The 24,327-nt window shown below is 53.7% G+C and overlaps 1 protein-coding gene across 1 annotated transcript; it reads left to right on the plus strand.

Moving 5' to 3' along the window:
• The first annotated feature begins 5,748 nt into the window (after positions 1-5,748).
• GNA15 (G protein subunit alpha 15) lies at positions 5,749-22,137 on the plus strand. Its single transcript, XM_060145617.1, has 7 exons — positions 5,749-6,171; positions 13,532-13,716; positions 15,327-15,481; positions 16,167-16,295; positions 18,671-18,800; positions 20,022-20,175; positions 21,166-22,137. The coding sequence occupies exons 1-7, from the start codon at positions 6,027-6,029 to the stop codon at positions 21,390-21,392; spliced, it is 1,125 nt and encodes a 374-aa protein (XP_060001600.1). The 5' UTR covers positions 5,749-6,026; the 3' UTR covers positions 21,393-22,137.
• The last annotated feature ends 2,190 nt before the right edge of the window (positions 22,138-24,327 follow it).

Raw genomic sequence — 24,327 nt, forward strand, 5'->3', positions numbered from 1 at the left:
ACATTAGTTTCATTTGCAATGTTGTGCAACCGTCAGCAGTAATTGTCTCCAAAACATTTTCATCACCTCAAACAGAAACTCCGTACCCATTAATCAATAACTCCCCACCCCCTCCCCCAGCCCCTGGCCCCCACCATCCTATTTTCTATGGATTTCACTGCTCCAGGGACTCCATGTGAGTGGAATCACACAGTATTTGTCCTTTTGTGTCTGGCTTCTCACTGAGCATCATGTCCTTCAGGTACATCCATGGTGTAGCAGGTGTCAGGATCTCTTTCCTTTTTAAGGCTGAATCATTTCACTGCGTGGATGGACCACCTTTGTTTATCCATCCGTTGATGGTCACTTGGGTTGTTTCCCCCTTTTCACTGTCGTGAATCACGATGCTGTGAACACAGGTGTGCAAGTATCTCTTTGAGACTCTGCTTTCCATTCTACTGGCTATAAACCCAGAAGTGGAATTGCTGTGTCAAATGGCGATTCCACGTTTAACCGTTTGAGGAACCGCCAGGCTGTTTCCACGGCAGCTGCCCCATTTCTCCTTCCCACCAGCTGTACGCCAGGGTCGCATTTCTCCATATCCCCCTCCAGTTCTATTTACTCACTCATCAGTGGGATGGAAATGCCCTGAAGGCCCCGTGTGTGCCAGGCACTGTCCTAGGCACTGCATATACAGGGAGACAGCACTTATCACCATGACTCAATCTATGAATAAAAGCAGCAGGGTAGAGTCATTGGCAGCGATAGTGGCCATTTCAGGCAGGCTGTTCAGGAAAGCCCTTTCGGAGAAGGTGGCGTATGAATAGGATGCTGGAAGACGTGAAGAGAAGGGGCCATGCTGTGGTCTGAGGGAGGGGATTGCCAGGCGGAGGGCAGAGCACGTGCAAAGGCCCTGGGGCAGGACCAGCCCTGGTTCATTGGAGGAACAGCAAGGAGGCCCGTGTGTCTGGAGCAGAGTGAGTGAGGCAGAGAGAGGGATGAGGGGAGGGCAGGGAGGGGACAGGGCAGGTCGTGCAGAGCCTTGTGGGCCGCGGGGAGGACTTGGGCTTTTACCCTCAGGAAGGTGGGACCCTGGAGGACTGTGGGCAGGGGCGGGACAGGGCCTGACTCAGTGCTCATAGGCGCCCTCTGGTGGCCGCTTCCGGGAGGACAGACTGTGGGGCTGAGGGCGGAATCAGGGACCCGGATGGAGGGGACTCAGCTGGACCAGGTGGGAAATGATGGAGTGGTCCCAGGTGGAGGCGGAGGAGGGAGTGGGATTCGGGAGGTGGGTGCAGGGAGGGAGCCCGCGGATGCTGCCGGCGCGCCTGGCCGTCATGTCCCCCGCGGCCGGCAGGTGCTGCTCGCCTGCTTTCCGCGCCCGTCCGCGCGAACGCGCATCCGCTCCGGAGGTCCTCTCCGCATCCCGGTTCCAACAGGGAAACCGAGGCACAGAGCGGCCGGGCCCTTGCCCTGACGGTAGGCGGCGCCCCCGAGCCTGGGCACCAGCCGCGACCCGGTGCAAAGTGAAAACGCAGGGCCCTTGTTACAAAACCAGGAGGCTTTCAAGACAGAAAACCTTCCGAGCCCGAGTCCCCCGCCCACCAAGCCGGCCCAGGTGGCCGGCGAGGGGATCCTGGCTGTTTCCTCCTTTTGGCTGCGGTGAATCATGCTTTTGTGAACTTGGGTGGGAAAGACCCTCTGGAGACCCTGCTTTCGGTATGGATATACTCGCAGAAGTGGAATCAAATCCGTGATTCATCAGTTAATAAAGGGAGGGGATGGACATTTGTACCCCAGCCCTGGGCCAGCCCTGGTGGGGGCGGGGGCATGACCTTGGGTATGGCCAAGGGCAGTGGCCAGGGAATGACCCAGCTGTGGCCTCCCATCAGCTGAGGACTGTGAGGTACTGTAAAACCATGTAGACATCCTATTCCTCATTAAACAGAAAGGGCATTTCTCATACCAAAGGAACAGCAAGGAGATCGTCGTTTCTGAATAAAGGAGAGACTTTTGGATGGGATAAATTTAGGTCCATAAAAAACTCACCAGAGAGAATTCCCTGGTGGTCCAGTGGTTAAGAATCCGGGCTCCCACTGCAGGGGGCACGGGTTCGATCCCTGATTGAGGAGCGAAGATTCTGCAAGCCCGGTGGCACGGGCAAAAATTTAAAAAACAAACAAAAAAAACTTACCAGAGCTACTGGGGTTGTAAATTGGTACACGCACTTTGGCAAAAGAGAGTTAATATCTGGGAAATACCTTGTAACCCAGCAATTCCACAGCTGGGTTTTTTTTTTTAAAGTAAATTTATTTATTTTTGGCTGCATTGGGTCTTCGTTGCTGCATGCGGGCTTTCTCTAGTTGTGGCGAGCCGGGGCTACTCTTGGATGCGGTGCGTGGGCTTCTCATTGCGATGGCTTCTCTTGTTGTGGAGCATGGGCTCTACATGCACAGGCTTCAGTAGTTGTGGCACGCGGGTTCAGTAGTTGTGGCTCACGGGCTCTAGAGCGCAGGCTCAGTAGTTGTGGCTCACGGGCTCTAGAGCGCAGGCTCAGTAGTTGTGGCGCACGGGCTTAGTTGCTCTGCAACACGTGGGATCTTCCGGGACCAGGGCTCGAACCCTTGTCCCCTGCATTGGCAGGCAGATTCTTAACCAGTGCGCCACCAGGGAAGCCCCCCTCAGGCATTTCTGATGGGCGTGCAAAATGGGAAAGCCACACCAGAAAAGCATTCAGCCGTTTCTTACAAAGTTATACGTACAATTACCTTATGACCCAACCATCCCGCTTCTAGAAATATCCTAGAGAAATGAGCACTGATGATGATTATAGTGCATGTTTACAGCAGCACTATCCGTTATCACCCCCAAACTGGGAGCAACCCAAATGGCCTTCTACGGGTGAACAGATAAAGGGTGATGAACCCACACAACAGAAAACTACCCAAGAGTCCAAAGGAGAGGGCTCCTGACATGCCCCACTGCATAGGCGGATCTCAGATGCTAAGTGAAAGAAGCCAGTCTCAAAAATTACACAGTGTGTGATTCCATGTATATGACAGTCTCAAAAAGATTCAAAAAACCATAGCAACAAAGACCAGATCGGGCTCCCCTGGTGGCGCAGTGGTTGAGAGTCCGTCTGCCGTTTCAGGGGACGTGGGTTCGTGCCCCGGTCCGGGAGGATCCCACATGCCGTGGAGCGGCTGGGCCCGTGAGCCATGGCCGCTGGGCCTGCACGTCCGGAGCCTGTGCTCCGCAACGGGAGAGGCCACAACAGTGAGAGGCCCGCGTACCACAAAAAAAAAAAAAAAAAAAAAAGCAGATCGATGGTTTCCAGGGGTGAGGGCTCAGGTGAGGGTCTGGCTATAAAGAGGTACCTGGAGGGGGTTCTTCAGGTGACAGACCATATTCTGTCAACTGTTTTAGCCATAATTTACATGACTGTGTACATTTGTTAAAACACAAAACCGTACACCAAAGGAAGCACCTACCAAGCCACGTAAATTGAAAAAACAAAAAGCAAAATAAATCTTGTTACCAAAAATACCCCCCAAACACAGAAATACCACAGAAGTTGGTGCAGTACCGACTGCCCAGCAGGAGGAAGGGGGTCTTGTTGGAACGGGTATCTGGGAACCCTCTTGGGGCTGACGATACCCTGAATCTTGGCCTAGGTGGGGATCACGTGGGTATCAGTTTCACATGAAATTATTAGGTTATATGTTCATGTTTTCTGTGTTTTCTGTGTGTGTGTGTGTGTGTGTGTGTGTGTTTGTTTTAATTTTTAGTTCCCTGACCAGGGATGGAACCCACGCCCTCTGCAGTGGAAGGGCGGAGTCTTAACCACTGGACTGCAAGAGAAGTCTGTGTGTGTACTTTTTTTTAATATATGTTTTAAAAATTTACTTATTTATTTATTTGGCTGCGCTGGCTCTTAGTTGCGGCATGCAGGATCTAGTTCCCCAGTCACAGATGGAACCTGGGCCCCCTGCATGGGGAGCGTGGAGTCTTACCCACTGGACCATCAGGGAGGTCCGTGTGTGTGTATTTTTTAAACACACACACAGCTCACCCTGTTATTCCCGAATGAACTAATAGGTGACAGGTGTCCCGCCAGGATGGTACCTCATCTGGAGAGGAAGCAGCTCCTCGCCTGTTTGGGGAAGTGGGAAGATTTGTTGTGAGGCTGGAGAAATTCACAGAGTATGGGCCCCGGAGGAGGGGGAATCAAGGCACCTGTTTTTATTTCTCTGAAGTCAGCGGGATGCCGCCCTGGCCCTGTGTGATGGGTTAGGGACCTGGTGTCCTTTGGGAAACAGCGGGGTGGCGCCAGGTGCTCCTGGCCATCCACCCTCCAGTCTGTGACTCAGCCTGGCCTCTGGGTTTTGCCAAGCTGGTTACCTCCGTTCTGCTTCTGTGTGGCCCAGATTATTATTTCTGCTTTTCTTCACCTTCCCCGGTAGTGGGAAGTCACCCAGGCCTCAGGCCCCGGGGAGCGCCCCCTCCTCACGGCCATCCGGTCGGGGGTGGGAACGGGGTTGAGCAGGGCAGTGCCTGCCAGGACCCAGTGACCCAACGGGGCCCCTATCGAACTTCCCATCTGCTGGTCGTTATGAATCAACAGCGAAGAAAACCGCATTGGTGCCGGCTGGGGCGTGGCACAGGCAGACAGTTGCGGCTGTGTGACCTCAGGCACAGCACACACCCTCTCTGAGCCTCACCGGTGCCTGTGGGAGGGGCCCGGGGTCTCCCAGATTCTGTGTATCTCTGGGGGGATGGGGTGTTTGGGAACTTTCTAGAGCTTTCTAGAACCTCTCAAAGAGCATTCTATCCCCGAACACAGCAAAGAGCTGCTGGATTGGAGACATTCTGTGGGGACGCAGCTACACAGCCACCCCTGTGTCCCCTCCTGCTTCTAAGGTCCTGAAGGCTGAGTCGTCAGGGAACGAGGGTCTCATGGCCTCGCTGGGATGCGGGCTTGACTCCCAAGATCCCTCTATGTCCAGGCTGCCTGTCCAACTTCTCCTCCCAAATGCCTGTCTTCTCAGAGTGACCTTCCTTGACCCCCTGTTTCAAGCCACACATGAGCCCCCCCCAATCTTCCATCCCCCTTCCCAGCTTTATTTTCCTCTCACAATTTATGGCCATCTGATAGGCTTAGATATACATATATTTAAGGTATTTCTTTATCTGTCTGTCTAGAGCATAAGGCAGGGAGATCGGGTTTTTTGTCATTTGGGTCCCTGCTGTGCGTAGAATGCCTGGCACACAGTAGGCGCCGCATAAATGTTTGCAAGAAGAATGAATGGCCCGGTTCCAAAGTCCCAAAGCTGCCAGCTCTGCAGTTGAGACTGAGGCCCCACGGGTGGGAGAGGCTCCCCGGGGGCTGTCACTGCCTGGCTGTGCCTCTATGTCCCCATCTGTGCAGCGGGAATGGCAAGGAACTTGGGGTGCTGTCCGCATGACCAACCCCCACCCCGCCAAACACAAAAGCACTTAAAACAGTAAGTGACGCCGGGCCCTGGCTGTGCTTTTAAAAAAGACCTTGTGGGGTATTCTGATGACTGCTTCTAATTGGCCCAGAGGAGGGGGAGAGGTGGGTGGGCCGGGGCCGGGCGTCAGAGGCCCAGGAGGACAGGGTCCACCCCTTCTCCAGAATGAGGAAGGAGGCTCAGCGCAGACCCAGATTGCAGACGCCGGGCCTTTCCTCCCCGCCCCGCCCTCCCCTGGGGCGCCCACCTCACCTCTGGCTCTACTGCCGTCAACCTGTCGGGCCGGGCCGGGCAGGTCTGGGGGTGGGCGGGGAGCCCTAAGCCGGCATCTCCTCTCCTTCTCCACCCCTGACCCGCCGCGCAGGCCTCGCCGAGCTGGGCCGCCGGGTGCCCAAGGCCGGGAAGCCGGGGGTCCCGGGGGGGCGACCCCCACGACGAGGGAGACTCTTGCCGCCGGCTGTCAGAAGCCCACCCCGGAGCGGCCGGCCGGGGTGCCTCCCGGGGGAGGAGGAGGGCGCGGGGGCGATGCCGCCTGGTGCCCGCTGAGGCCCCACCATGGCCCGCTCGCTGACCTGGCGCTGCTGCGCCTGGTGCCTGACCGAGGACGAGAAGTCGGCGGCCCGGATCGACCAGGAAATCAACAAGATCCTCCTGGAGCAGAAGAAGCGGGACCGAGGGGAGCTGAAGCTGCTGCTGTTGGGTGAGTCCGCGGCCACCCCGGGCGGGACAGCCTGGGAGCCCACTTTCAGGATGAGTCGACTGAGGCCCGGTTCCTAGTCCCAAGGGGTGAGCTGTGGGCCCGTCCCGCGGTCCGGCCATCTCCTGGGCATCTGTAGGAGCAGAGGCGGTTTGGGCCGGCGGCCTGGCTTCTGTCGGGCAGGCCCGGCCCGCCGCACCGGTTCCGCGTCACAGGAAGGGAATGAGCCGCACAGCCCGGGGAGCTCCAGCCTCGCCCTCCGAGACCCTCCCGTCCCTCTGGAGAGCTGGGTGTGTTCTGGTGGTTTACCAGCACGAGTCGTGTGGGCAGAGAGAGCATTGCCACGTGCCTCTGATTGATTGATTGATTGGTCGGTTCATTCACTCAAGACGTACTGAGTAATCGTGGGGGCACAGCGGCAGAGGAGATGGAGCGTGTCCCTGCCTCTGGGGACCTCAGCTTCCGGTGGGGGAGACAGATGTTAAGCCCCCAAACTAATAAGCAGGTAAAATAATTTCCGGCAGCGCGAAGAACAGGAGGAAAATAGAACAGGGTGAGGGAGTGGGGGTGACTTGGGTGTGGTGGATTGGAAGCCTCTGAGACCTCATGTCTTCTTGTCCACGTGTGTCCACTCCCCCAGCCACCTTGCCCTGTGTATGACCCTGCTGGCTAAGCCCAGGGACGCCAGCCTTGGAGGGTCTCCTGGGACTGCCTGAGCCCTGAGCGAGGGCCGGGGAAGTGTTCCAAAGTCCCATCTGCCTGTCCTGGGGCAAAGAGCCTGGTCATCTGGATGGCCGTCCTCTCTCTTCTCTTGCTCAGTGGCGAGGGGCAGCCCTGAGGGGTGGAGAGAGAGGAGAGAGTGGGGGCATGGGACCCCAGTGAAGCTGTCTGAGCCTGGAAGGTTTTAATTAAGAATTTAATTTCGTAGCTATCTCTATTCACTTTCTGTAATAGCTAGGCTAGTATATATATTTATTTACTATCTTTTAATAAATAGGGCTATTCCTTCTTCTCGAGTGAGCTTTGGTTATTGGTATCTTCCAAAGAATTTGTCCATTTCTTCAAAGTTGTCAAATGTATAGGCATAAGGTTGTTTATAACATTCCCTTGTCATCCTTTCATGTCTGTGGGATTTGTAGTGATGTCTCCTTTTTCATTCTTTGTCTTTGCTCCATTTTTCTTGATCTGTTGGGCTAGGGGTTTGGCAGTGTTAGTGATACTTCCTTGCACATCTCAGGTTTTCTTTAACCACACCTCAGGACCTTTGCACTTGCCATTCTCCCTGCCAAGGGCTCTCAGCATCCCCCAAGCCTTTGCATGGCTGGTGCTCTCACTCCTTTCACTCAAGGCAGGTCTCAGCTCAAGTGTCACTTCCTCAGAGAAGTCTTCCCTGATTTCCCAGGCTTCAAAGTCAGCCCCATCTTTCTTTCTCGCCTGATTTTTCTTCATACCACTCACTCGCTGACGCTCTCTCAGGTGTTTTCTTGTTTCCTTGTTTATTGTCTGTCTCTCCAGTTACACAGCAAGCAACACAGAGGTGAGGACCATGTCCATCTTATTCACTCCTGTGTCCCCAGCATCTATTTCAGGAGTACGGTGACCTGACGTAGAGCAGATACCCGATGCATGATTTATAAATGAGTGAATGAATGAATGAATGAATCCTGTTTCAGGGATGATTTTCCCCAGAGCTGTACCATATCTTCCTGGAGCTGGGAAAGTCCCTTGCCCCACTGATCACTGCACAGCCAGTCCCAAATCAGGAAGCCACTTCTGCTGGTAGGGGTGGGAGAGGGGAGACAGGAGGTTGTCCACGTGCCCAAGCACAGATGGTGGCCCTATGGACAGCCCGCTGGACTGTGGTTTCAACACCCCTATCCAAGCCCTGAGGGCTGCTTCCACACCTGCCCTCTTTAAAAACAGGAATTGAATCCAAAAGTTATTATTATTTTTTTTTTCTGGGAGGTGGCTGACCCTTTGGAGGAAGAAGGCCAAGGGGCTGGGGGTCTGTCCCTGACAGGAAGTGGTCACCACGTTGAGGAGGGGGAAGACTCAGAATAAGGCAATTAAAGGAGCCAGCTCTGTCCATACTATGTGAGGTAGGAACCACTCCAGACGGGGAAACCGAGGCCCAGAGAGGTGAAGCGACCTGCCCAAGGTCACACAACCAGGATCGGAACCTAGAATTCTGGTTCCACAGTCCACACGCTTGACTGCCCTGTGAATGTGCCTCTACAGAAGCCCAATGACAGATGGGGAAACTGAGGCCCAGGGCGGCGGCAGGATGGGTCTGGGGCCTGCAGCCAGTTTTGAGGCAGAGCTGGGCAAAGAAGATGAGCTGTCTGCTCTCAGGCAGCTCCCTGTGTCCCAGTGGCCCAGTTTCCTGGGGGAGGATGGCGGGGCTGGGACTGCCATCACCCATGAAGGAGCTGCACAGCGTCTCGCGATGCCTGGGGCTTGGCACGGCTCCTGGCCTCCGCGAGTTTCTACTTCCTCACCCATTCCCAGAAGGAAGCAATCACTTCCCGTCTGGCTGCGAGGACGTGCCAGGTGGCAACAGCTCTCCCCGCAGCTCCCAGTCGCATTTGGGGGGCTTGCTGAACCACATCAGGAGAGGGAGCAGAGAGACTCCTGATTCCTCAATGGCTCCAGGACAGTCACAGCTGCAAAGGTGGAGTTTTTCAGACTTCAGGTTGTGAGCCACTTGTGAGTCACAAAACCCAAGCTGTGGGTGGCAACCAGGATATTTTTTTTTCTTTGATGAAACAGAAGAGGGAAAAAAAAAAAGAAATCGGTGCATCTCAACAAAATTAACTGTTGCGGACTTCCCTGGTGGTGCAGTGGTTAAGTATCCTCCTGCCAATGCAGGGGACACAGGTTTGAGCCCTGGTCCAGGAAGATCCCACATGCCGTGGAGCAACTAAGCCCGTGCACCACAACTACTGAGCCCATGTGCCACAACTACTGAGCCTGCGCTCTAGAGCCTGCGAGCCACAACTCCTGAGCTCATGTGCCACAACTACTGAAGCCAGCGTGCCCAGAGCCTATGCTCTGCAACAAGAGAAGCCACCGCAATGAGAAGCCCGCGCACTGCAATGAAGAGTAGCCCCCGCTCGCTGCAACTAGAGAAAGCCTGCACGCAGCAACGAAGACCCAACACACCCAAAAATAAATAAATAAATAAAAATTAACTGTTTCTTGATGAGATCTTTCTTTGTTCTCCACACTTTTGGGGGCAACCCAGAGGAAGGTCAAAGGGTGCAGCCCCCTGCCGTAGGTCTCACCACCGTCTTGGCAGCACCCAGAGGAGCCGACGAGCTTCCGAGCGTCCGTAGAAACATGACATGAACTGATACTTTGATGAAGGTGAAGGATCCACAAGGGCTTGTGTTTACCCCTCTGCTTTTCCAGTAGCTGTGTGACCCTGGGAAAGTCACTTCACCTCTCTGAGCCCCCACGTCTCCACTGCGAATGGGAAAACAGTGGGAATCTTAGTGACGATAATTCAGGCAGTGCCTGGGGAACTTCCCGGAATGATTATTAAAAAGCCCGTGAGCTCTGGACTCAGAACCGGGTTTGAGTCCCAGTTTGGCCACCCACCAGCTGCATGACCCAACTGATCTGGGACTCAGTTGCCCCACGTGAAATGTGGAGCCAAGAGCCATTCCTCTTGTGGGCTCGGCCAAGCTGGTGCGTGTGGACCCCCCGGCACCCTAGGAGGACAGGGGGGCTTACGGTACCTCTTCCACCTCCAAATAGCAGAAGCCCCGGACACCAGCCCGTCTCCCAGGTTTCCCAGTGGGAGGCGAGGCTGTGGGTTTATCTCACTGACTGTGGTAGTCAAAGGTTCTACTGCAGGAATATTTATTGAGTTTGATGTATCCCCGTCCTGAAATCCAAGGAATCTGAGACACATGTGGCTCCTTACTGAAGCATTTCAGATTGTGGAACTGTGGGGCGTTTTTTGTTTGTTGTTGGTTTGTTTGCAGGAAACTTTTTATTTTGGAATCATTTTTGAAGGACAGAAATGTGGCAAAGATAGTCCGGAGAGTTCCCGTCTCCTCCTAAACAGCTTCCTCTCATGGTGACATCTTACATAAGTGCCGTGTGCTCATCACAGCTGAGATATTAATGTGGGAACCGTACCATTACATTTCTGTTAACTAAACTCCAGATTTAGATTTCACTGGTTTTTCCACCACGGCCCCTTTTCTGTTCCAGCCTCCAATGCAGCATCTCACATGGCATTTGAGGGTTTTTTTTATTTTAATAAGTTTATTTATTTTATTTTTGGCTGCGTTGGGTCTTCGTTGCTGCATGCAGGCTTTCTCTAGTTGTGGCAAGCGGGGGCTACTCTTCATTGAGGTGCACGGGCTTCTCACCGTGGTGGCTTCTCTTGTTGCAGAGCATGGGCTCTAGGCGCATGGGCTTCAGTAGTTGTGGCACGCAGCCTCAGTAGTTGTGGTGCACGGGCTTAGTTGCTCCACGGCATGTGGGATCTTCCCGGACCCGGTCTCGAACCCATGTCCCATACATTGGCAGGTGGATTCTTAACCACTGCACCACCAGGGAAGCCCTTGAGGGTTTTTTTTTCCACTTTCTTAACTTTTCATTTTAAAATACTTTCAGAGTTATAAAAAAGTTGCATCGGATTCTTCTGCAAATGTTAACATTTTATCACATGCCCTTTATCCCATCCCACCCTGCTCTCTCTCTCTCTCTCTCTCTCTCTCTCTATATATATATATATGTATACACACACATTATATATAAGTATATGTGTATATACTTATAATTTACATAATGCATAGCTATAGTTTATTCGTTATACATTTATATATTATATTTAATACGTATGTATTCATTTTTATCGGAACCGTTTGTGAGTAAAGTTGCAGCCCTGATACCTTCCCCCCCCAGATACTTCAGTGGGTTTACGTCCCACTAAAAAGCAAAGACCCCCCCCCAGGGCAATGGTGAGCAGGCGATGAACGTGATGCAATCCCGTCACCATCACGTCCCGAATCCCGTCACCATCACATCCCGCTGGCATTCCCAGTTTCCCCATGAATGTCCTTTAGGGCCATAGAAAATTGACTCTTTTCCTTGGATCTCGAGTGCAGCGGTGTCGCTGGGTCCTGCCCTCACTGCCTTCAGAATTGCTGGGAGTGGGAGGGGACGAGAGCCCCCCAGGGGCGGTACAACAGAGTTCCACCCCGTCCTCTGCCGCTTCTTACACTCCCCGCCTCCTCCCTGCTGTGTTTCCTCTGCTCCTGGTTCCTCTTTCTGGCTCCAGCCAGGGCACCCCTTCCCTTTTTGCTGCTGGTCCCAGTTCCTCCTGCACGAGTCCGCTTCCCCACCCCTGGAGGGACCCCACACCAGTGTCCCCCAGGAGCCGGCAGGGTGACAAGGTGTTGGAGGTGGTTCCCGGCCCCACACCTCCCGCCTGGCTATCATGCCCATTTCACAGACGAGAAAACAGAGGCTCGGACAGGGAGATATCAGGGCTCAGACAGCAGGGAGCCAGGCCTTGCTCTTTGAGCTTCCAAAGGTTCTAGTGTTACTATCCCAGACCCATGACCGGCTTTTTGACGTGCGACCCTGCACTCAGAAGGGCCCTGTGGTTTCATCCAGCGCTTGGCCCTGGAGATTCTGTAGGTGAGCCTGCAAGGACCCTTCTCCCCACTCTGGTCCATCAACAAGGTTGTGTGTATTCTGTCTCCCAAATATCTTGGGCATATGTCCTCTTCTCTCTAGCTCCACGCGGCCACCTGGGTCCAGCCTGGACCAGAACAGTCCCATCTGGCTGGGTTCACCCCTCCCCAACCTGCCCTCCCCTCAGTAGTCAGGGGCCACCTGTGAGCCCCTGGGTCAGGCCCCACCGCTCCTCTACCCACAGCCCACAAGGCCCTGCATGACCTGCCCTGTCCCCTCCCTGCCCTCCCCCTCCCTCTCTCCTCCTTGATCACTCTGCCCCAGACACACAGGCCTCCTGGCTGTTCCTCCAACATGCCAGGCATGGTCCTGCCCCTGGACCTTTGCATGTGCTGTGCCTGCTGTTGGGAATGCTATTCCCCCTTCTCTTCTAATGAATTCTGTCATCTGCCAGGTCTCAGATGAGATGTCACCTCCTCAGTGAAGCCCTCCTAGATTACCCAGCCTAACTCAAAGCCCCCTTCTCCTTAGAACCCCTTCCACAATCATAATTTCACCTCCTCCCTCTCTCCCCCTCGCTCACTCAGCTCCAAGCACACAGGCCTCCTCGCTATTCCTCCAACACACCAGGCCTGGTCCTGCCCCAGGGCCTTTGCACGTGCTGTGTCCACTGCCTGGTGCTCCCTCCTCCAGATCTTGGCACGAGAGCAACCTTCCCAGCCTTCAGATCTCAACGCCAATGTCACCTCCACTGAGAAGCCTTCTGTGACACTTAGCTGTAGTAGTCACTTAATCATTCTTTATCTAGTTATCTTATTGTATTTCCTTCACAAAACTTTCTCTTCCTGAAATTATTATAGCGAATAATAATAATAGTAATTATAATCGTGGTAAAGACTACTATTGCTAATAATAGTGGACAGGAATGTAGCTCTTACTATGTCAAAGCACACTCTAGGCCAGGGGTCCACGGACTTTTTCTGTAAAGGGCCAGATGGTAAATCTTTTCAGCTTTGCAAGCCAGAGGATCTCTGACTACTCAACACTGCAGCTGTCCCGAGAAACCAACCCTAGATAATTTGTATACAAGGCACGGCCATGTGCCAATAAAACTTTATTGACCAACCCTGAAACCTGAATTTCATGTCATTTTCAGGTGTCACCAAAAAGGAATCTTTGGATTCCTTTCAGCCATTAAAAAATGCAAAAACTGTAACCATTACAAAAATGTAAAAACTGTAAGGGTGAAAAGAATTAGAAATATAAAAACCATGCAAACTGTAAAAATTTGCTGGCCATGCAAAAACAGGCAGCTGTCAGGAATTCCTTGGTGGTCCAGTGGTAGGACTCAGCGCTTTCACTGCAGGGGACCCTGGTTCCATCCCGGGTCGGGGAACTTAGATCCCATAAGCCGCGTGGTGTGGCAAAAAAACAAAAACACAAAACAAAACCAAACCCCCAAATTAAAAATAAAAACAGCGGCCGGCAGGCCGAGGTTTGCTGCCCCTCCTGGGACAAACTTTTAATGAACTAGTTTACCCCTCACGTCCACCCAGCAAACCATGTTTCACAGGTGGGGAAACCGAGACATAGAGCCATGAAGCTGCTCGCCCAGGATCACAGAGCGGGGATTTGAACCCTAGTGGCGGGAGGTGGCGGGTGGTGGGAGCCCCGGAGGGCTGAGCTGACCGCAGAGTCCTCTCCCCAGGCCCTGGCGAGAGCGGGAAGAGCACGTTCATCAAGCAGATGCGCATTATCCACGGGGCGGGCTACTCGGAGGAGGAACGCAAGAGCTTCCGGAGCCTGGTCTACCAGAACATCTTCGTGTCCATGCAGAGCATGATTGAGGCTATGGAACGGCTGCAGATCCCCTTCAGCTGGCCCGAGAGCAAGGTGAGCATCCCGGCTCTCACCGCATGGGCGCCACACTGGGAGGGGTTTCCTTAGGACTTCAGGGTGGGACTGTGTCCCTTCAGATCCCCTAAGTCCTTGTGAAGAACCACCTCCTCCAAGGTTTCCTGGGATCCTGTTCTGCATTCCAGGCAGCTCAGCGCCAGCAGGTCCCCCCACCGACTTCGCGGGTTCCCCGTGGACCCCCAGGGCTCAGCCATCTCTCCCTTGGACCCCATGATGCCTGGTAGGAGTCCTGAGTCAGCAGGCGTTTTGTTCTAGAAATATTAGTACAGTGGACTGGTTCCTGAGCCCTGCCCTACCCTGCTGGGGGGAGGGGTGCTATGCAGACTGTGCGTCACATCACCCTTCTCTTTAAAATTTTTATTTTATTGTGTGAAGAACACTCAACATGAAATCTATTCTCTTAGCAAATTTTAAGCGCACGATGCAGTATCAGTAACTGCAGACACAATGTCATCAGGGAGAGCTCTAGGATGTATTCCGCTTGCCTAAGGGAAACTTTATTCATAGCAACCCCAACTCCCTTCCCCTAGCCCATTCTACTCTCTGTGTCCATGAACTTGCCTCTTCCAGATGCCTCATGTAAGTGGGATCGTGCAGGATCTGTCCTTCCGTGACTGTGTTATTTCACTTAATATGGTGTCTTCAAGGTTCATCCACATTGTCCCCTGTTGCAGAATTTCCTTCTTTTTAAAGCCTGAATAGTATTCGAGATATATCTATCTTTATCCATTCAACCATCGATGGACATTTAGGTTCTTTCCACATCTTGGCTGCTGTAAATAACACTGCAGTGAACCTGGGTGTACAGATATCTTTTCAAGATCCCAGTTTCAATTCTTTTGGATAAATACCCAGGAGTGGAATTGCTGTATCATAGAGTAGCTCTATTTTTAAAAATTATTTATTTATTTGCCATGTCACATGGCTTGTGAGATCTTAGTTCCCCGACCAGAGATGGAACCCGGACCCTCAGCAGTGAAAGCGTGGAGTCCTAACCACTGGACCGCCAGGGAATTCCCAGTGGCTCTATTTTTAATTTTGGTGGGAACCTCCATACTGTTTTCCACAATGGCTGTACCAGATTGCATCGCCCCAGCAGTGCATGAGGGTTCCAACCCACAAGACCTCAGGACTGGTTCGTTCTGAGGCCTCTCTCCTTGGCTCGTAGATAGCTGTCTTCTCCCTGTGTCCTCACGTGGTCATCGTTCTGTGTGTGTCTGTGTCCCAATCTCCTCTTCTTACAAGGACACCAGTCACGTTGGATTAGCGCCACCCTCATGACCTCATTGTGACTTCATTACCTCTGTAAAGACCCTATCTTCAGACATGAACAACACGAGTGCCTGCTTCCGGTGCAAAGAAAGGAGAACAGATAGAGAAGAGGTTACTGCCCCAGGCAGGGTCACCCAGAACTGACGCTCCCTGCACGGAAACAAGCCCCTGCTGGCCTCTCGCGCCGCTGTGCGCTCTACCTGTGCCCACCCTTGGTGGACGGACGCCGGCACGAAAGGGGGTGGAGACGTCAGGAGGGCAACCCGCCCCGCCCGGCTGCTCTGACCCGCCCCTGTCCGTCTGTCCCTCCCCAGCACCGGGCCAACCTGATCATGAGCCAGGACCCCTACAGGGTGACCACCTTCGAGAAGCACTACGCCGTGGCCATGCAGTGGCTGTGGAGGGACTCCGGCATCCGCGCCTGCTACGAGCGCCGGCGCGATTTCCACCTGCTCGACTCGGCAGTGTAGTGAGTCTGGGGTCCGCGGGGACGGGCGCGGGGTCGGGGTGCCGAGCGCGAGGCGGTGCCAAGGCGGAGCCAGAGGAGACCCAGTCCCAGGGATCGGAGCCGGCAGAGGGGCCTCAGGCTGGCCAGCTACCACTGCTGGGAATGCTGTGGGTGGTCTTGCCCCGGGGTGAGGCCGTCCCCGGGGAGCCGCTGCTCCCCAGGTGACACAGCTCCTGGGGTGCACTGTTCATGGGGTGACATCATTCCTGGGGTGACACTATTTCTGGGGTGATGGCGCCTCTGGGGTGACTGTTCTAGGATGACGCTCTCCTGGGGTGACACCATTTCTGGGGTGACGCTGTTCATCATCATGCAGTGAAGCTGTCCTGGGTACGACGCTGGGTGTCTAGTGCTCCAAGCTATCACTGTTCTTGGGGCAGTGACACACCTGGGGTGACAGTTTTCCCAGGGTGACGCCTGCGCCAGGGAGACAGTCCTTGGGGTCACGCTGCTGAGGGTGAAGCTGCTTCTCCCGATGCTCCCATGGCCTTGGGCTGTGCTCCTGAGCCACCTGGGACCCCAGAGATCCTGGCCCTGCCCTGGGGGCTCTCTTTCCCACAGCAAGGTCCTCACCAGGCCCTGGGTGGTGGGCCTGAGAAGCAAAGGGAGGTTTCAAGACCAAGACTCAGGGCTTCTGGCTCTACAGCTACCTGTCAAATCTGGACCGCATCATGGAGGAGGACTACATCCCTACCTCGCAGGACGTGCTCCGCAGCCGCATGCCCACCACCGGCATCAACGAGTACTGCTTCTCCGTGCAGAAAACCAACCTGCGGTGAGCGCATAGCCTGGTGGGTGGAGAAGGCTCCTGTTGGAGGGGCAAAGGAACTGGGGCACTGAGGGATGAGTAGGAGTTGCCTAGTCCCAGCCCCCAAAGGGGCTGCCAGGCTGAAGGAGGCAAGACTGGACACAGACACCTCCAGCCCCTCCATGGAATCAGGACTGGGACCTGGGGGAGCCAAAACTGAGCCCCCAGAGCTCTGGGAGGGTACGTCTTCCTGGAGAAGGGGACATTGTTATTAGGGCATTGAAGAATGAATAGGAGTTCACTGGAGCTAGGAGGTGATGGGAAGGAAGAGACAGAGACTGTGCAGTCAGGGCTAGACCAGAGGGATTGATTTGGGGCTGGGGAAGCTCACCCTTTGAGCTTACCCAGCCCCAAATGAGGGGTGAAGCTGGAGGTCAGGAGACCCAGGAGAAGGCAGGAGCCATGGTTCAGGCAGAAAGGGTTGGGAAGTGCCCGGGAAGTGGCCTTGGGGATGGAAATGAGGGGACGGTGCGAGAATGCTTTCTGATGTAGAATGGGCAGGACTAGATGAGCATGGGATTTAGGGCAGAGAGTCAAAAGTGACTCCCTATGGGTTTCCCATCAAGGTGACAGAGTAGATGGTGGAGCCACAGTGGTGGTGGCGGGATAGGAGGTGTTACAATAGATGATGAACTCATTTGGCGCAGGTTGGTTCTGAGGGGTCTGGGGCATCTGGGAGGTGGCTGGGCGCACACAGGCCTGAGCTGGAAGCCAGAGGTGTGGGTGGCCAGTGCAGCAAAGGATGGTCCATGCAGAGTCATGGTCAGTGTCAAAGGCCAAGGAGAGGTCAGGAAGAATACAGTGAGAGAAGCGACTTCTGGGAGTGGCCTTTAGAGAATCCTCAGTGACCTTAGTGGCCTTTAGAGAATCTTCAGTGACCTTAGGCAGGGACCTGTGGAGGGTGCAGGGGGATGCTTGAGGCCCTTCAGTGTCCAACCCACCCATGTTGATCCCTTGTTTCCCTGAACACCCCCTCCCCCGGCCCCATGTTGTTCTGGCCTCTGCAATAGTCCTTAGCAGGAAGGTTCATAATTTATCTATTTGCATTGGGTCTCCTCCACTAGACGGAGAGACCCTCAAAGTTAGGGGCTGAGTTTGCTTCACTGGTGATGATCAGCTGAAGGTCAGAGTGGAAGTTTGGAAATGTGAGTGGATGGTTGGAAAGATGGATGGATGGATGGGTGGGTGGATGCATGGATGGACGCATGGATGGGTAGGTGGGTGGATAGACGGATCAATGGATGGGTATATGGGTGGGTGGGTGTATGTATGTATGAATGGATAAATGGATAGATAGACGGATGGATTGATGGGTGGGTAGGTGGACGTATGGACAAATAGATGGGTGGGTGGGTGATGGGTTGGATGGATGAATAGATGGATGGATGAGTTGGTAAACGTTTAGGAGTAAAAGTAGTGGTTGGGGAAGTTCAGAAGTAAGGCTGGGCTGAGGAGGGAATTATCAGATGGGAAAACTTGAGTCCGTTCTTAGGCCAAAGGTGAGGGCTCAGAGGAAACTGAGACTCCGAGCTGGGAGGCTGGCAAGCAGCATACCCCACACCTATCTCAGCCATCGGAGCCCCAGTCTCAACCGCTGCATCACATGCCCCGCTCTGGATACGGGGTTTGAGGGACTCTGAGGATCATGAGAGAGGCTGGTTTCAGGAATCAGGAGCCGCAGGCATCAGCCTGGATTTTCCTCCGGTACAGCAGGGCAAGTCCCTTCTTGCTCTGAGGCTTCTGGCATTTCCTTCCAGCTGCCTGAGTAATGGTCCCATCCCTGGGGAAATGACACAGGGCCTGTTGTCAGTAACCCACGTTTCTTAGAAGAGAGAACAGAAAGGCAGGAGGGCCCAGGCTTTTGCTGTGGTGTGTGTGGGGGTGGAGGCGAACCCTTTCCCTGGGCCACACACAGAGGGGACGGCGTTTGCCCGTCTGTGTGGCCACTGGACACTCCCACGGTCAACTAGAACACAGCTGATGGGAAACTGAGTTCTGGAGACGATCCGCAATTTCCCTCTTGTCACCCAGCCAGAACCAGGGCAGAGTGAGGGCAACCAGCTGTCTTCTACCATGGGGTAGAAATCAGGCAGCCCAGTGTAGTAGAAGCTCTAGAAAGTGCCCTCTCTCCCTATGCCTCAGTTTCCTCATCCATAAAATGGGCATAATAGCGATACTTGCTCCATGGGGTGAAACGCTGTAACACACAAGGTGGCTGGCATCTATTCTTGTTGCTATTAATATTGCTCATGGCATGTCCCAGCCATGACTGGGGTCTGGGACGCCTCGTCACGGGGGTCCCGATTAGGCCTGAACTCTGAAAGGGAGTTGTTCCCGGTAAGGATCGTGGACGTCGGGGGCCAAAAGTCAGAACGCAAGAAGTGGATCCACTGCTTCGAGAATGTGATCGCCCTCATCTACCTGGCCTCGCTGAGCGAATACGACCAGTGTCTGGAGGAAAACAACCAAGAGGTGAGGGGCCACGATCGATGCAGGGGCACCATTTCCCCTGCTTTTCTTACCCCCATCTTGGCCCGGGGACCCACAGCTGAGCAGGCAGTCTTGAGTGGGGCACTCTTTGTGTGTCTGGCGTGGCTTTGAGCTTCACCGTCCACTCTTTTGTGGTCAGACCATTGAACCCCAACACACAGATCTACAAGCATTTGTGAGGCCAGGACCCTGACACACACACACACACACACACACACACACACACACACACACAGAGTCGGACACTCAAGCCTCAAGACACACACCCACCCCCGCACCCCACTGAAGCACAATGTAAGCTGTCCTGGGAATGTGGGTCATGGGGACAATGTCCTGCTTTTACTCAGAATTCTTCTCCTTTGCGTGAACTCTTCTCCTAATTAACTCCCGGCGTGAAGGTCAGGCACGTTATCATCTCTGACATGTGCACTTTTCAGGGTTAAACTTTCCCATAGACAGTTTCGGGATCCAAGGTTATAATTTCGACTTTCAAACTGAATCAGATAGAATCAATTTGAGGTCATTCTGACACAGATCTTGCTCCAGTCCAGCCACACGAGATGGCCTAGTTTGCTAGGGCTGCTGTGATGAAGTACCACAAACTGGGAGGTGGTGGGCATGGGGGTGGGGGAGAGCTGAAACAACAGAAGTGTATCGTCTCATAGTCCTGGAGGCCAGAAATCTGTGGTCAGGGTGTCGGTGGGGCTGGTTCCCTGTGAAGGAGAATCTGTTCCAGGCTCTCCCAGCTTCTGGTGGCCACTGGCAATCTTTGGCGTCCCTTGGCTTATAGAAACATCACCCCATTTTACCTCCATCTTCACGTGGTCATCTCCTTGTGTCCTAATTCTCCTTTTTATAAGGATACCAGACATTGGACTTAGGGCCCATCCTACTCCAGTGTGACTGATTCTTAACTAATTACATCTTCAAAGACCCTATTTCCAAATAAGGTCTCATTCTGAAGTTCCAGGTGGACATGAATTTTGGTGTGGGGGGGACACTACCCAAACCAGTACAGGCACAAAACCATCTCGGGCGTACATAGGCAGCTGGCCACACCACCCTCAGCAGCTGGGTGGGAATTGGGGAGCCTCAAGCTGCTGGATGGGGGGCCGACAGCCCCATCTCTACGTGGGGAGAGGGCTCCTGTTTGGGCCGAGCTGGCCGTCTAGATCCATGACCTGCTTGTGCCCCCCAACCCAGAACCGAATGAAGGAGAGCCTGGCCCTGTTTGGCACCATCCTGGAACTGCCCTGGTTCAAAAGCACTTCCGTCATCCTCTTCCTCAACAAAACTGACATCCTGGAGGAGAAGATCCCCACCTCCCACCTGGCTACCTACTTCCCCAGTTTCCAGGGTGAGTGGTTCTAGAACTTTCTATCCCTTCACTTCCCAAAAGCAGCTCCCAAGAGAGATGCTGGTCCAGGTCCTACCCCAGCCTAGAGCCAGTGGGGTTTCAAATGCAATGGGACAGGCCTGAGTTCCAGACCCATCTCTGTCCTCTGCCCAAGATCTCTGAGTCTCAGCTTCCCCCTCTGTAGAATGGGGATAAACTAACACAAGCCTTCATACTGGATGCTGAAAACAGCAGAAAATTTTCCCCTCACAGTTCAGTAGGCCAGAAGTCTGAAATCAAGGTGTCAGCAGGGTTGGTTCCTTCTGGAGGCTCCAGGGGAGAATCTGTTCCAGGCCTCTCTCCTAGCTTCTGGTGATCCCCTGCAATCCTTGCCATTCCTTGACTTGTAGATGCATGTCTCTAATCTCTGCCTCTGTCACCACATGACTTTGTCTCTGGTTGTCTCTTGTCTTCTTATATGGACACCAGTCATTCATTCATATATATATATGAATATATATATTAATATTCATATATATATATATGAATGTGAGATGGTGGTGGGGGGAATCGCATGTGTGCCTCACCAGGATGGCCATCCTTCCCCCCCTCTCTCTCGGCCTCGGTTTCCCCATTTGCACCTCCGCAGGATGTCTTTCTCTGCAGTTCCAGGCTCCCATCCCCCCAGCTCCAAGCCCAGCCAAGAGAGAGGGTCTCTTTTTAACACAGTTCAGCCCAAAGTCCCAGAGACCAGTGTCATTGGTCCATTCCAGATCATGTGACCTGCATGAACACATACCTGATGCTCTTATTGGCTTGGCCTGAGTCAAGTGACCAGCTAGAAAGGCAAAAGATGGCGGTGGCAGGCAGGCACTTTGGTGGGTGGTCCCTGCAGCCCTGTTGCTGCCCATATCGGGGACAGGGTCTCCAGAGCCCACCTTGGTCCCAGGAGGGAGAGGCTCCCACCTGCCCCATGAGCCGTGTGCCCTGACTGCCCACCCCTGTCCCCAGGCCCGAAGCAGGACACGGAGGCAGCCAAGAAGTTCATCCTGGGCATGTACACCGGCATGTACACCAGCTCTGTGGACGGCGCAGACGGGAGCAGGAAGGGCTCTCGCTCCCGCCGCCTCTTCAGCCACTACACGTGCGCTACGGACACACAGAACATCCGCAAGGTCTTCAAGGACGTGCGGGACTCAGTCCTGGCCCGCTACCTGGACGACATCAACCTGCTGTGACCTAGGCCCAACGCTCCGGACTCAGACCCGCGCGTGGCAGGCAGGACCTGTGGGCGGTGGGGGCGGGGTGGACCAGCGCTCAGCGAACCGAGGTGCCCCTTGTTGCTCCAGCCCCAGGCCCAGGTGGCAGAAGGGCCACGAGTGAGCCGGGGTGGAAGGCCGATCGGCGCCTCCTCCTTTCTCCGTCCCTCAGCAGGACAGCCTCTGTGTCTTCCTTTCCTCGACTCACTGTATCTCCTTGGAGAGGGAGCACAATGGCCTTTTGGGAGGCCGGGGTGCAGGAAAAGGTGAAGAGAGCAGGGGATCCAGGACTTGGGTGGATGGGGTTCTCTCAGGACCCCCACCTCCAGGTATGTCCCCCCTTGGGCAGGGGTCTGGGACCCTCTTGGGGGTGATGCACCAGCCCCGGGACAGGGGAGTGGTCCTTCATGCCGAGGGACGCGGACTCTGGCGCCCCCTAGCGGAAAGGAGCCGCATCCCAGCCTGAGGTCTGCGTAGCTCAGGGACTTGCGTTTTCTTACGAGAAAACCGCCCAGAAAACGCTGCCGTATCAGAGCCTCGTGGTTCGAAGTGTGTCCTGCCCCAGTTTTCAGATGAAGGAAACCGAGGTCTACAGGCATCCCCCGCCCCCCTTCCTTACCAGGCTGGGGGCCGGGCGTGCTGCATCTTACAACCTTCTGTATTTATTACCTCACCTTCTGCGGGGCCCCTTGAAGGGTGGACATTAAAGGAATGACATTCTGGAGACCTTTGATTTCTTAGGGGCGTCCTGGTTAACAACCAACCCCCTGCCCCGCGCGGTCCCATCTCAGGTCGTCTGTCCCGGGCAGGGTAGCAAGGAAGGAAAAAGTTCTACTTGCGCAGCAACTTGTGTAGGGCATGGTACACAGAGCCGTGTGGGACTGTGTGCACTTTGAGCCAGGAAGTGGAGTTCAGCCTCTCTCCCTGGCCCCGGGGACATCTGAGCTGACCTTCTGTTGCTACTCACCCAAAATTCCAGCCCCAGCCACCGCCTATCCCTGATGGAGATGATGACGATTCCACTTCCTCCAGATCCTGGTCTCCCACCATCCTCAGGGCAGGCCCATGAAGCACCAACCCCATCACCCCCATTTTACAGATGGGGAAACCGAGGCACAGAGAAACTGAATAATTTGACTAAGGCTAAACACCTGGGTGGTGGCCAAGCCAAGATTCTATTATTCATTCAAGAGGTTTTTTGTTTTGTTTTACTTTTTAAAAAATCAACTTTAATTTTTAGAATAGTCTTAGGTTTATAGAAAAATTGCGAATACAGAGGGTTGCCTTATGAAACCACACCTGATTTCCCGTATTATTAATATATTAATATGGTACTTTTTTTTTTCCATTAATGAACCAATATTGACCCATTATTAACTGAAGTCCAACAAATTTCCTTTTTTCCCCTAATGTCCTTTTTCTGTCCTGGGATCCCACCCAGGTTCCCACACGACATTTCATCATCACGTCTCCTTAGGCTCTTCTGAGCTGTGATGGTTTCTCAGACTTTCTTCGTTTTTGATGACCTTAACAGTTTTGAGGAGTGCTGGCCAGCTTTTACTTTCCCAGGGCTGCTGTAACGAAGTACCACAGACAGAGGGGCTTAAAACCACGCAAATGTATTCTCTCACAGTTCTGGAGGCAAAGTCTGAGACTAAAGTGTCAGCAGGGCCGTGCTCCCTCCAGAGGCTCTAGGGGAAAGTCCTTCCTGCCTTTTCTAGCTTCTGGTGGCTCTGTGTATCCCTGGCTTGTGGCTGCGTCCCTCCCGTCTCTGCTTGTGTCTTCACGTGGCCATCTCCTCTTGTGCGTGCCTGCGTCCAAATTTTCTTTTTACAGAGACACCAGTTACCCTGAATTAGGCCCGCCCAAACGACCTCATCCTAACTTGATTCTATCTGCAATGATCCTATTTCCAAAGAAGGTCACGTTCCCAGATACCTCTCATAAAACGTATTTTGTCAAACGTCCTTCGGTTGAGTTTCGTTTGATGTTTTTCTCATGATTAGACTGAGGTTTAGATTTTAGGTCAGAGGAGCACAGAAGTGAAGAAGGTTTTGTCCCATTATATCAAGAGTACGTGCCGTCAACATGACCTTGGTCCCCTGAGTTAGGCACCCAATTCTTATTTGTTTATTTATTTATTTATGGCTGCATTGGTTCTTCGTTGCTGCACGTGGGCTTTCTCTAGTTGCGGCACATGGGCTTCTTATCGCGGTGGCTTCTCTTGTTGTGGAGCACGAGCTCTAGGCGCGCGGGCTCAGTAGTTGTGGCACGTGGGCTCAGTAGTTGTGGTTCGCGGGCTCTAGGGCACAGGCTCAGTAGCTGTGGCACACGGGCTTACTTGCTCCGCGGCACGCGGGATCTTCCCGGACCAGGGCTCAAACCCATGCTCCCTGCATTGGCAGGTGGATTCGTAACCACTGTGCAACCAGGGAAGTCCCTGGTTACTTTCATTATCCCTGATATCATACCATTTCATCCACATCCTTGTAATATACAAAGACTCCCTTCTAAAAAGGATAAACATAATGCAACATTATCACATCTAAAAAAGTTAGCAATGACCCTTGGGTATTTGATATCCAGTCAGTATCCAGATTTCCCCACGTGTCTTGTAAATGTCTTTTCTAAAACTCCCCGCCGCCACCCTGCTGTGCTGCACGGCTTGCAGCTTTGGGGATCTTAGTTCCTCCACCAGAGGTTGAACCCGGACCCTCGGCAGTGAGAGAGTGGAGTCCTAACCGCTGGACCGCCAGGGAATTCCGTAAAGCTTTTCATTTTATAATAATATTAGATTTACAGAAAAGTTGCAGCAATAGTGCAGAGTTCCTGATCATCGTCCACCCACTTTCCTCTGATGTGAACCTCTTAGATAACCATGCTACAAGCCAGGTTATCAAAGCCGGGGAATTAA

Source organism: Lagenorhynchus albirostris, chromosome 3 (assembly GCF_949774975.1).
Source record: "Lagenorhynchus albirostris chromosome 3, mLagAlb1.1, whole genome shotgun sequence".
Taxonomy (NCBI): domain Eukaryota; kingdom Metazoa; phylum Chordata; class Mammalia; order Artiodactyla; family Delphinidae; genus Lagenorhynchus; species Lagenorhynchus albirostris.

Bases quoted from the DNA above. Each gene is read 5' to 3' on its own strand.
- GNA15 (XM_060145617.1), top strand. From the start codon at position 6,027: ATGGCCCGCTCGCTGACCTGGCGCTGCTGCGCCTGGTGCCTGACCGAG. The intron at 13,717-15,326 runs GTGAGCATCCCG...GTCCCTCCCCAG, and splicing joins TCAGCTGGCCCGAGAGCAAG to CACCGGGCCAACCTGATCAT. The intron at 16,296-18,670 runs GTGAGCGCATAG...GTTCCCGGTAAG, and splicing joins GTGCAGAAAACCAACCTGCG to GATCGTGGACGTCGGGGGCC.